The sequence below is a fragment of the Salmo trutta genome, chromosome 39 (genome assembly GCF_901001165.1).
Source record: "Salmo trutta chromosome 39, fSalTru1.1, whole genome shotgun sequence".
NCBI classification, from domain to species: Eukaryota; Metazoa; Chordata; class Actinopteri; order Salmoniformes; family Salmonidae; genus Salmo; species Salmo trutta.
In genome coordinates this window covers 1,623,321-1,635,693 of record NC_042995.1, presented here as the reverse complement: position 1 = coordinate 1,635,693, position 12,373 = coordinate 1,623,321, and the positions used below count along the sequence as shown (strand labels likewise).

At 44.5% G+C, this 12,373-nt stretch overlaps 1 protein-coding gene across 1 annotated transcript; it reads right to left on the bottom strand.

Annotated features, from left to right (window-relative positions):
* Window positions 1-5,762: 5,762 nt before the first annotated feature.
* Window positions 5,763-12,373, bottom strand: LOC115179308 (myosin light chain 3, skeletal muscle isoform). Its single transcript, XM_029740707.1, has 6 exons — window positions 12,215-12,373; window positions 11,507-11,567; window positions 7,534-7,677; window positions 6,766-6,936; window positions 6,421-6,498; window positions 5,763-6,216 (listed from the first exon to the last, which is right to left on the bottom strand). The coding sequence occupies exons 1-6, from the start codon at window positions 12,215-12,217 to the stop codon at window positions 6,188-6,190; spliced, it is 486 nt and encodes a 161-aa protein (XP_029596567.1). The 5' UTR covers window positions 12,218-12,373; the 3' UTR covers window positions 5,763-6,187.

The window sequence follows — 12,373 nt, the reverse complement described above, 5'->3', positions numbered from 1 at the left end:
CAGCTAGTGAAGTCAGGCTAGCCATTGATTTATTAGTTAGGTGAGAGACGCAGCGAGAGAGAGATTCCAAAGTATAAATACACATCCAAAAGCCTGTTGATTTTAATTGCTTATTCAGTGGCCCTCTCCTTCTCCCGGTAGATGTGAGGCTGGTCGAGGCTGAGGTCCTGAGTGTCCCAGTGGAGTAGTGCAGACAGGGAACAGAGCCTAGACACTTACTCATAGACCTGAACACCGGCCTGATAAGGAACACATCAGCGAGATGGACAGGAGAGTTAAGGAGGTAAGGAAGATTAATAGAAACGTTAAGGTCATTTTCCAGACATTTTGAATAAAGTTCTGTCAACTGCTGGAAGTCTCTCTCTCTCTCTAGTGTACACTCCTTCTGTGGGCTAGTTCAGATAGGGAACCGAGAACTCCCAGAAAACTCTGGTGGACATCAGGAGCAGACGCATCATCAATCCTGTCAGGAGATGGAGAGAACTTGCACCTCAGGATGAGGAAGTGGGTGTGTGTACTGATGGAGTCTGCTTGCTGTAAAGCCCTATCTAAACCATTTACAATTGTCTGTTCACACTTTCCAGGCTGCCAGTCACTTCCAGTTATGCGGGGTACGTACAGGCCAGAGTCAGCTCCTCTATGTCCTGGGGGACATGAAGAACATCCAGAAGCCCCTGGTAGACATAAGCAAGGACTGGAGGCAAATCATCGACATCATTGAATCCTGAAGGACGTAAAATATGCTGGTGGCAGACCCTCCTTTTAATGATAGAGGAAGCCGAGTTGCTGGAGGGCCACCACAAGCTGATGACCCTGGAGTGTTCATGGAATGACCTCATGTATGAGCAGTACCGCATGGACAGCAAAAACACGCACAACATAAACCTCAACCCGCTTTGGCAAGGTGGAGGGCCTGTTGAACGACCCGGCCAAGCAGCTGTGGCGCGTCAAGGGCACCGAGTCGGTGACACGGGAGTCGGTCAAGATGTGGCCGAAGGAATCAAACCTAAAACCTCAGCAGCACGATGACGACAATCAGACATGATGAGCAACACCTGCGTTAAAAGACAGCGCCAGGAGGCTGTTGAAGGAAGAGAGTGTCAGCTTGTCTATCCACACAACTCAACCTGGTTTGTCTTTAATATTTAGAAAAATAATAATATCTCTGGAAGACCCATCTTCTCCATATTGTAACACAATCACACTGGGATATATGAATGAGAAAACCATGTATGTGCTTTACTGTACTGTGGACATTCACACATAATGCACGCACCCGCACACACATACACTACAGTACCTGAATCAAGCGCAGACGCGTGTTCAATCAGTGACATTCCCTGCTCTGAAACCTAGAAGTAGTAATTTCCCTTGATCTGGGTATGCGGCTTTGTGGAACGATAGGTTACGATGCTTCATGGGTGACTGTTGTCGATGTGTTCAGAGGGTCCCTGCTTCGAGGCCAGGTTGGGGAAAGGAGAGGGAAGGAAGCAATACCGTTACATACAGAAACACATACCCATTCACAGAAAATCAGAGAGAATATCTATCATTTAAATCGGTGCAGGCAGGCCAAACAAAGCTAACACTTACAGTACGACAGCAGCAGCAACCATATATTTGTGGATCTACTTTCCATGCAATAATGAACAAATTCACGTTAAGGAACAGATTGTACAATAAAACTGGACTACTTGATAAAAATCCCAGCTTTTAAAATCCTCACTTGCGCCTACATTATTCATAATAATGGGCATTCCCCTTATTTTTTCCAGAACTGTTGCAGTGGCTTAAACAGAAGGATTGAATGAACGCTGCTAAGAATTGAAATAGCAGTGTCGAAAACATCATTACACACTTCCATGTTGACATTCCTTCAGTGCTTTGCACCCCATTGAAGTTGGAATTTAAAATGGTTAAGGTTAGGGTTAGTTAAGGTTTATGGTAAGGACGTCCCAAGGACCCAGAATAGCACTGACATATGATAAACACAGTTTATGATGGTGGACACGTCGATGGTGGACACTTTGCAAGTCGCATTGGTACACTTTCTAACATCTCCCCCAGTACTTAATAGAGCGTCTGACAGAATTACGCAAGATTTTAGTTCTGGGTTAACCGAAATTAGCCATGAAAGACTGAAGTGTTTTTGTATTGCTTATAAGCCCATACTCAGTCAAAGACCGTACCACATCGTACTTGGTATTGTTGGTATCATAGCGTGGTTAATAGTCTTTGACAATAACGTGCTCATCACAAGGAGGCAGGTAGCCTCGCAGTTAAGAACGTTGGGCCAGTAACTCATTCGAATCCCCAAACTGACTAGGTGAAAAATCTGTCGATGTGCCCTTGAGCATGTTACTTAACCAGAGCGACTTACAGGAGACATTACAGGTTAAGTGTCTGATAAATGACTAGAATGCAAATGTAAAGACAGAATACTTCAATTGGTGAAACAGCCAAGTCCGTTTGGGATATTATAACAACAAAGAAGTTACTTTGGACAGTGGGGGCACTGAGTTGATTTTGTCTTGTTCATTTTTCCTGAAAATAAAAAAACTGTGTTGTGGGTAATATAAATGTTGAGCTGACCCGAGTAATCTAATGGAGAGGATGCAAAATAAAGCACCAATGCAAGCAAAAATGCAATAAAATGTATAAATGAAATATAAAGAATTATAATTACCACTGAACAGATTCCAAGATCCCAGATTGTAACTTTATGGGTTCCCCAATCCCAGATTGTACCTTTATTGGTTCACAAATCCCAGACTGTACCTTTATGGCTGGTATCAGGAACAAGCCAACAATGTGGCAAGCTCTAATAACAGGTCTGAGATCTGCATACAAATAAACACCCTTTTTTAAAACTGTATAACTGATCTTGGACCTGCAGTTTGCTTGATGGTACTAAGGTATTTCATTTTTGCTGATATTATTTTATATTTAACCTTTATTTAACTAGGCAAGTCAGTTAAGAACAAATTATTATTTACAATGACAGCCTATGATTTCCAGGATTGTGGTAAATAAATTTGAAACCATGCTGATCAAACGAAATTATTTTGAGAATCTATGAAATCATTACACTGCGACTATGTTAAAATGCAGATAGGGATCAGCTATTGTTATAAACTGTAAATGAGGTTTGTTAAACACACGTTTGGCTAACCTTACTTTATGAATCCAGTATGACTGTTTCGGTTAAACTTCGGAACTGATCGGGGAAAATGTGCGTTCGGTCGCCGACGAACCATAACAGTATTGATTACTAGGCAGCATGAAGCCAAAAGATAAACGAAAGAGCTTCAGAAATAGAAGCACCCGATTAGCCCCCAATCACCCCATTAAAATGTGGAAAAATCCACATTCACCATATGAATGGTGTGATTGGTAAGATGTTTCCACCTTTTAATGGAGTGATTGGTAAGATGTTTCCACCTTTTAATGGTGTGATTGGTACGATGTTTCCACCTTTTAATGGAGCGATTGGTAAGATGTTTCCACCTTTTAATGGTGTGATTGGTACGATGTTTCCACCTTTTAATGGAGCGATTGGTAAGATGTTTCCACCTTTTAATGGTGTGATTGGTAAGATGTTTCCACCTTTTAATGGAGTGATTGGTAAGATGTTTCCACCTTTTAATGGTGTGATTGGTAAGATGTTTCCACCTTTTAATGGAGTGATTGGTAAGATGTTTCCACCTTTTAATGGAGCGATTGGTAAGATGTTTCCACCTTTTAATGGAGCGATTGGTAAGATGTTTCCACCTTTTAATGGAGCGATTGGTAAGATGTTTCCACCTTTTAATGGTGTGATTGGTAAGATGTTTCCACCTTTTAATGGAGTGATTGGTAAGATGTTTCCACCTTTTAATGGTGTGATTGGTAAGATGTTTCCACCTTTTAATGGAGCGATTGGTAAGATGTTTCCACCTTTTAATGGAGCGATTGGTAAGATGTTTCCACCTTTTAATGGGGTGGTTGTAGTCTAATCGGGTGCACCCGCAGTCACACGCTATTGCCAAGGACTGAGTAACCTAGATAACGTCAAAGTTAGGTTTAAACCAAGTCAAGAATTAAACAAAGCAACCATTCAATCAATCAGGATAGACAGTTTCATGACTAGGGAGTATGTATGCAGTGTTGTATAGTTGAGTTATTATGGACTCAAACCCTCTACCAAGCTAGCTAACTAAGCGTAAATAGGTATTTCTGGTTAAATGTTCCCAAGGTGACTGTGTCCCAGTTTCGCATTAGCGGGTCAGCAGACAATGTTGAACAATATAACTAGCTAGCTATATTTTTCTGGCTGACTACATGACAACATTGTAAAACTAAAATATGTTTATGCATAATTTTGATGAATTCAACACTATTCTCCATAGAAACAATAAACAACTTATGTACTGCTCATTGAGTACTGCTCAAAACTAACGTATCTGGCACTTGCAGTAGAGAGTATCTGTCCACCTCGACATACATTTTTCACACCAGTTAAACACGTTTTGACAGCTTTTGAGAACATTTTCCCGTGTAACACTTTTACCCAACCGACACAACAAAAGTGAATGCGAAGGCTACGGCCTCATCTGTTGAATTTGCTGCCATCTACTGGGCGGAGGTAAGGCCTGCTGAATGAGTCTACGACATATTTTCTCTGCCTACACATTACATACGTAACGGATGATATATCCTAGGGTAGTATGGGATTTGGGCTTCAATAATCCAATAAGATTTTTAACAAAACTTTTTAATTTGTTATTTTATTCAAAACCCAATATGTTTTGTGTTACATTGAAAAGTCGAAATTTCCCTCAGGGTATTTTTTAAATATTTAACCTTTATTTAGCTAAGCAAGTCAAGAACAAATTATTATCCCCCATCAGTGTGGGACTTGCTATTCTCTAATCCAGTGAGATTGTGAACTAACCTTTTGAATTGGTCATTTCATTCAACAGCAAGTATGTACCAAAATAGAATATGTTTTACAGTGGATTTTAGAGTGGGCTAACGTACATCTTCTGCAGTACAAAAATGCTTTATGATATAGCCACTCTCTATGTTATTTGATAATACTTCAATAACCATGTATGGATAAATGGCACGGCTGTCTGGGACTAGTCAAACATGGTAGATGCTAAGTGAGATCCTTGGGTTTCTGAAGATGTGTCAAACAGTCGATGGAAGAAACGTTATTTGTAATTTCTTCAACCTTCTTATTTTGATCCCATTAAAGGCCCATTGCAGTCAAAAACGTGACTTTCCTGTATTATATATTTCCACGCTATGAGGTTGGTATAATACTGTGGAATTGTGAAAATTATGCCCTTTTAGATTAAGAGCTGTTTTGATAAGAATGCCTTAAGTTTCAGCCTGTTTTGGTGTGATGGAGTTTAGTTAATAAACCAGTAACAGAGTTCCAAAACTTTCTGCCAATAAATGTTTTCAGCCCCCCCATTGAAAACAATAATGCATCCTTTAACTTACCATTGCAACATGTAACTGTAGATTCAGCAAATTGTGTTCTTTCAGTCAACAGGTGACAGTAGTTCACATTTAATATAACTACATGTTTATGAAAAAATATGCTATGATATATGATAGTTGTATTTCATTGAAGGTGTAATTTATACACTTCTTTAGACAGAGGATACACATCTTTATATTCCTGTCTTATCTTTTCATGGAGGACACCTCTAAAATAGTACATCGTCACAAGCTCAATGAAGAAGACCAAGAACCAAGCCAGGTGGGGGATGTACTTTTGGAAAAGTTTATTCTGATACGACAGAGTGAAAATAAATATAACTGATGGGGGAGGGGCTTGGCGGCCGATCCACAATCTTTTCCAGCCAGCATGGCCGGCAAGATGATGATGACATGAGGTGGGCGGGGCAGAGGGTACAACCTCCCACTTGATGAGTGGTCACCGTCCCACCCCAAGTGGAGAAACATGCCCCAGGTGGAGGCGAGGCCAGGGTCGCCATCTGACAGCGGAGAGGTACCTTCTGTAGAGAGGAGGAGTGAGGTGTTGAAAAGTTGACGGACGAAAATAAAACAAACACAGAATGGCTTTTCGACATCCCATTATAGTCCTTTTCTTTCCTAGGTTGGTCTTTAGAAAAACAGTCCTGACACCATGGGGTCTGGGAGATAGATCAGCTCTGGTTGCCGCAGCACTATCTTACACAGACAGGACGTGCTTGACAAATGCTGTGGGGAGAACAGAGGACGCATAAGTACAGGAGCAAGAAACATAAATAAAATAATCATATAAAAACATACATTTATAAAATCATGATAAACATCAATTTGATCAATTTAAATAAGAGTACAAATATTTGAATGATAGTGTTATTAAAACAGATCTGTGCAGGATCCTGGGTATTTGCTCTTTAGAGGTTGAACAAGACTTGCCCTCATAGTTGATGCTGCCGTTCTCGTCCTCCTGACCTATAAGGAGGGAATCAATCTCGGCCTCGGACATCTTCTCACCTAACAGGAACCAACAACGAGCCAGTCAGGAAAACACACACATCCTGAATGCTAAATCAACCCCAACACACCCTACACCCGAAGCACTTGTGTAGATCTGAGACGGTTAGACAGGTGTAAGCAATCTGGCAGTAGTGTACCTAGGGTGTAGGGTGGCCAGGGGATTGACGTCACCCAGCCAACCAGACTTTTTAGCTGGCTAACCCCTAACCCACTGCCCAGCCAGTGCTGTAGTGTAACGTGTCTAAATGTATCGACTCCACTCACCCAGTGTGCCCAGCACGATGCGCAGCTCAGCCCCAGACACGGTGCCGTTGCCCTCCTTGTCGAAGACGCGGAGACCCTCTACGTAGTCATCAAGTGTACCCTTCACTATTTTATCGACTTTTTCCATCATGGGCATGAAATCGGCGAAGGCCAGCCTCTTGTTGGCCATATCTGACACGACGAAGGAGAAGAGATCGACGTTAGTCACACACGGTAGGGTGGTCCATCTATAGCCTTCCACTGCTTGTTTTCATACGATCACATCATGCACACCACGTCAATGACAAACAGTGTCTCGCTAGTGACGGTCATTACATCATTATTTTATATGATCAGTCTTTCAACCAGACAACTAAATTAACATTCGTATCGTTACCAGATGTGGGTTCAAAGAGTATTTGTTTTTTTCAAATACGTGGAGTGTTTGATCAAGACCACCCGGAGGGCCAGATGGGGGCGGGATTTACACTTTTGGGACTATTCCATCCCCGGGGCCACATTCAGTAGGGCAAACGTATGTGGGACTTTGCAATGTCATGACTAGAACAGACATCATTACTTATTCTACAGGAGTAGAGAGGCCTGTTTGGTCTTCATACTACATTTATACCTGAACCTATCATGACGTTCTCACAACGTTCTCACAACCTATCCCTATAGGAGTAGAGAGGCCTGTTTGGTCTTCATACTACATTTATACTTGAACGTATCATGATGTTCTCACAACGTTCTCACAACCTATCCCTATAGCAGTAGTGGTGGTCTCACCATCGACGGATGGTTTTCCCAGGATCGCTGCAACCTCCTTGTTCTGGGGGTTCTGTCCCAGGGCGCGCATGACATCAGCCACCTGGTTGTATCCAATCATGCTGTCACCGACTCTGTCGAAGAGCCCGAAAGCCTCTTTGAAGTCTGGAGGGTGGAGGGAAACGCAGAAGAGTTACGATGAGTTGGATGAAGACAAGCGGAAAGTGTGCAAAAACATACAGTAACCTGACAACTCTTGTTCACACTCAAAATGTTTCAATAAATCAAAGTTGTAATATTTTAGTTATTGAAAGGGACGAAAAGGAGCTTCGTCGTTATTAGTCATTTTGTTTTGTGAACCAACGGCAAAACAGACCAGATATTTGTTCAATACTTCTAGTAAAACTACACGCAATCAATGACCAAGTTCACCGTCCTCGTAAAAGTTCATTCTAAATGCAGCACTGGAGAATGGTGAGAAACGACATGTCTCATGTTGCCCTGCAGCAGATTCAAAGAAGGCGACCACTCGATTCCTCCCTCATTGTCCCCTGAATAATTATCAACTGTAGAGGTGCAGAAAGGTAGCATGGTAGGCGGGTCACTATTTCTCTGGACTCCACTGTGAATCCCAATTGAAAGTGATCCAACAGATTACTGGCCTTATGTGATTTCCTGAACTGCAGCAGCTGCCCCCCTCCCTCCCTCACTCCCCCCTACAAGGCCCGCTGGCGTTTGGCATTTAGAACCACCGACTGACAACCGATACGCCCTAAGAAACCCATGCCGTATACGGGCACGGACGTTTCCTCCTGCCCGGCTCGGTTTAAACATAAGAATGCTGACTCCGGAGTAATCAACACACGCTAGCATTGGGCCAGCCTGTATTCCTGCAGCACCCAGCCTAGCTGCTCCTCCAGCCAATAGGGCCAGCCTGTATTCCTGCAGCACCCAGCCTAGCTGCTCCTCCAGCCAATAGGACCAGCCTGTATTCCTGCAACACCCAGCCTTGCTGCTCCTCCAGCCAATAGGGCCAGCCTGTATTCCTGCAGCACCCAGCCTAGCTGCTCCTCCAGTCAATAGGGCCAGCCTGTATTCCTGCAACACCCAGCCTTGCTGCTCCTCCAGCCAATAGGGCCAGCCTGTATTCCTGCAGCACCCAGCCTAGCTGCTCCTCCAGTCAATAGGGCCAGCCTGTATTCCTGCAGCACCCAGCCTAGCTGCTCCTCCAGCCAATAGGGCCAGCCTGTATTCCTGCAGCACCCAGCCTAGCTGCTCCTCCAGTCAATAGGGGCAGCCTGTATTCCTGCAGCACCCAGCCTAGCTGCTCCTCCAGTCAATAGGGCCAGCCTGTATTCCTGCAGCACCCAGCCTAGCTGCTCCTCCAGCCAATGGGGCCCGCATGCATTCCTGCAGCACCAAGCCTAGCTGCTCCTCCAGCCAATGGGGCAGCCTGTATTCCTGCAGCACCCAGCCTAGCTGCTCCTCCAGCCAATGGAGCTCGCCTGCATTCCTGCAGCACCCAGCCTAGCTGCTACTCCAGCCAATAGGGCCAGCCTGTATTCCTGCAGCACCCAGCCTAGCTGCTCCTCCAGCCAATAGGGCCAGCCTGTATTCCTGCAGCACCCAGCCTAGCTGCTCCTCCAGCCAACAGGGCCAGCTTGTATTCCTGCAGCACCCAGCCTAGCTGCTCCTCCAGCCAACAGGGCCAGCCTGTATTCCTGCAGCACCCAGCCTTGCTGCTCCTCCAGTCAATAGGGCCAGCCTGTATTCCTGCAGCACCCAGCCTAGCTGCTCCTCCAGTCAATAGGGCCAGCCTGTATTCCTGCAGCACCCAGCCTTGCTGCTCCTCCAGCCAACAGGGCCAGCCTGTATTCCTGCAGCACCCAGCCTAGCTGCTCCTCTAGCCAACAGCAATTTCTCTAGTCTAGAGTATGCAGAAGCAGTGGATTCATTAGGAAACACTTTATAATAACTTTTATTACATTATAAATGGTTATAAATGTTTACAAATAATGAAAAAACATTTGTTTATTAATGGTTATTTATGAAAGTTGATAGTGTTACCAATTTGTTCTAATAGTGACTTGTCTGATAAAATAACACCTATACAATAATTGTATTGTATAAGATGACATACAGTAATTGTATATGGTCTTAAGAACAGTGTGTTAATGATGTATCCAGTATAGGACAGTGTACATACCACTGGACTGCCACTGACTGACGTGATACTTAACTAGGTGCTAAAATGAATAAAGGGCCTCAACAGTTCATTTACAGCTCACCCTTTTCTGACCAGTTCTACACACACACACACACACACACACACACACTGCCACCAGTTCTACACACACACCAACTACCACTACTTCTACACACACACACACACACCTGTCACCAGTTCTACACCCCAACTGCCACCAGTTCTACACACCAACTGTCACTAGTTCTACACCCCAACTGTCACCAGTTCTACACCCCAACTGCCACCAGTTCTACACACCAACTGTCACCAGTTCTACACACCAACTGCCACCAGTTCTACACACCAACTGCCACCAGTTCTACACACCAACTGCCACCAGTTCTACACACCAACTGTCACCAGTTCTACACACCAACTGTCACCAGTTCTACACACCAACTGTCACTAGTTCTACACACCAACTGCCACTAGTTCTACACACCAACTGCCACTAGTTCTACACACCAACTGCCACCAGTTCTACACACCAACTGCCACCAGTTCTACACACCAACTGCCACCAGTTCTACACACCAACTGCCACCAGTTCTACACACCAACTGCCACCAGTTCTACACACCAACTGCCACCAGTTCTACACACCAACTGTCACCAGTTCTACACACCAACTGTCACCAGTTCTACACACCACCTGTCACCAGTTCTACACACCACCTGTCACCAGTTCTACACACCAACTGTCACTAGTTCTACACACCAACTGTCACCAGTTCTACACCCCAACTGTCACCAGTTCTACACACCAACTGTCACTAGTTCTACACACCAACTGTCACCAGTTCTACACACCAACTGTCACTAGTTCTACACACCAACTGTCACTAGTTCTACACACCAACTGTCACCAGTTCTACACACCAACTGCCACTAGTTCTACACACCAACTGTCACCAGTTCTACACAAAACAACAGCCACTCTGAAGGAGTCTTTTAAAAGATCATGTCCTTCAGTGAGGAACAAAGGGTGGGGGGGGGGGGGATCAGGCTCCTGCTGCACGGAGATGCGGCTGCCATGCGAGCCCTAAGGACCACTGTGCTCTGTCATTCAAGACAAGACAGTGCTGCTCAGAATAGAAGCAAGGACACTAATCTCCTCTGGACAGCTGAACAAGCCCCTGGGTTATTCTGCATTTGTGTTGTCAAGGCCATGGGCTCCAAAACTAGTGGACCCAACTTAGGTCATTTCCAGTGACTTATCACACTTTGTTAGGCCTTCACAGAGGGGACCTCATGGTGCAGAAACCATGCAGAGCATACAATTCTACTGTGAGAGCCTAACTAAAGCTAGTCCACAGGGGAACTTATTCTGGGGGCAACTTGACCTATTTGACTGAGTGTAATTTTGCCTATTGAACTTGGCGAGTGCTACTTTGTAAAACACAGGGGACATGCTTTATCACTGAGCTAGCTATCTGTAAAGACCCTGAGTCCTCACCTAGTCCTACACAGAGTCCTCACCTAGTCCTACACAGAGTCCTCACCTAGTCCTACACAGAGTCCTCACCTAGTCCTACACAGAGTCCTCACCTAGTCCTACACTGAGTCCTCACCTAGTCCTACACAGAGTCCTCACCTAGTCCTACACAGAGTCCTCACCTAGTCCTACACAGAGTCCTCACCTAGTCCTACACAGAGTCCTCACCTAGACCTACACAGAGTCCTCACCTAGAGAGTGTATAGGGCCCTCTCTTTGTTCTGTCTAAGAAACTCCACACACACACTTACCCTCGATCTGGTCGGCCGTAAAAGCGGAGGCGCCGGATGCCTCAGCGGGAGCAGCATCAGTCTATTAAAGATGCACACAGCACAAGACAAGGATGAGTCCCTAGGACCTGATCTGAGACCTGTTATAACCAATCCACCACCACCATGCACCACGGGCGTCCTGACATTCTCAAAGTACCAACACATCGTGGTGATAGATGACACCATGGTGATGACACCATGGTGATAGAGACTAATCTCAAAGTGATGCAGGTGCTCAACAGAATAACATAGAAGTACAGGTGTATAGAAGGTCTACATTCTAGATATAGAACAATACATGAATTAGACACTAGGTGAGAAATTACAGTAGTTAGTGTGACGATGGCTAGATTAAATGTTTTCAATGGTACAAGTATGTAGAGATGTACAGACTAGCATTAGGGATATATTTCAAGGTTTCTCTGTGAGGCCAAATGAGAAACTCTAATCTAATACTTCCACCTTGGTTTCTTCCCAAAAAAATGGAGTATGACAATGGCTTATGTTGTTAACAAAGAACGGAACCACCCAAGTGTTGATATCCAATCTCTATACCAAATCACACAGATGTCCCATGGTAGTTCTGAAGCAACGTCAGCCTTTTACATAATCCAATAGCCCCAAAGCCACACAAATGTACAGGCACAAAAAAATCATTCAGGCAGTGGTAAATCCAAAAGTACACACCATTACGGAGATGAAGGAGTTGACACGGGGCAGAAAGAAGAACTAAAGAAGCCGGAGTCCCGAGAGAGAGTGGTCCTGAACCATCCTCAATGTCCCTCTCTTATTTATGATCGGGTCGTGATGTCACGGGGCGGGTCAGGTGACGGGTTGGAACTTTAA

Coding starts and splice junctions, on each gene's coding strand:
- LOC115179308 (XM_029740707.1), bottom strand. Junction 7,678..11,506: donor TACGGCCGACCAGATCGAGG/GTAAGTGTGTGT, acceptor TCCACCCTCCAG/ACTTCAAAGAGGCTTTCGGG. Junction 6,937..7,533: donor GGGAAAACCATCCGTCGATG/GTGAGACCACCA, acceptor TCGTCGTGTCAG/ATATGGCCAACAAGAGGCTG.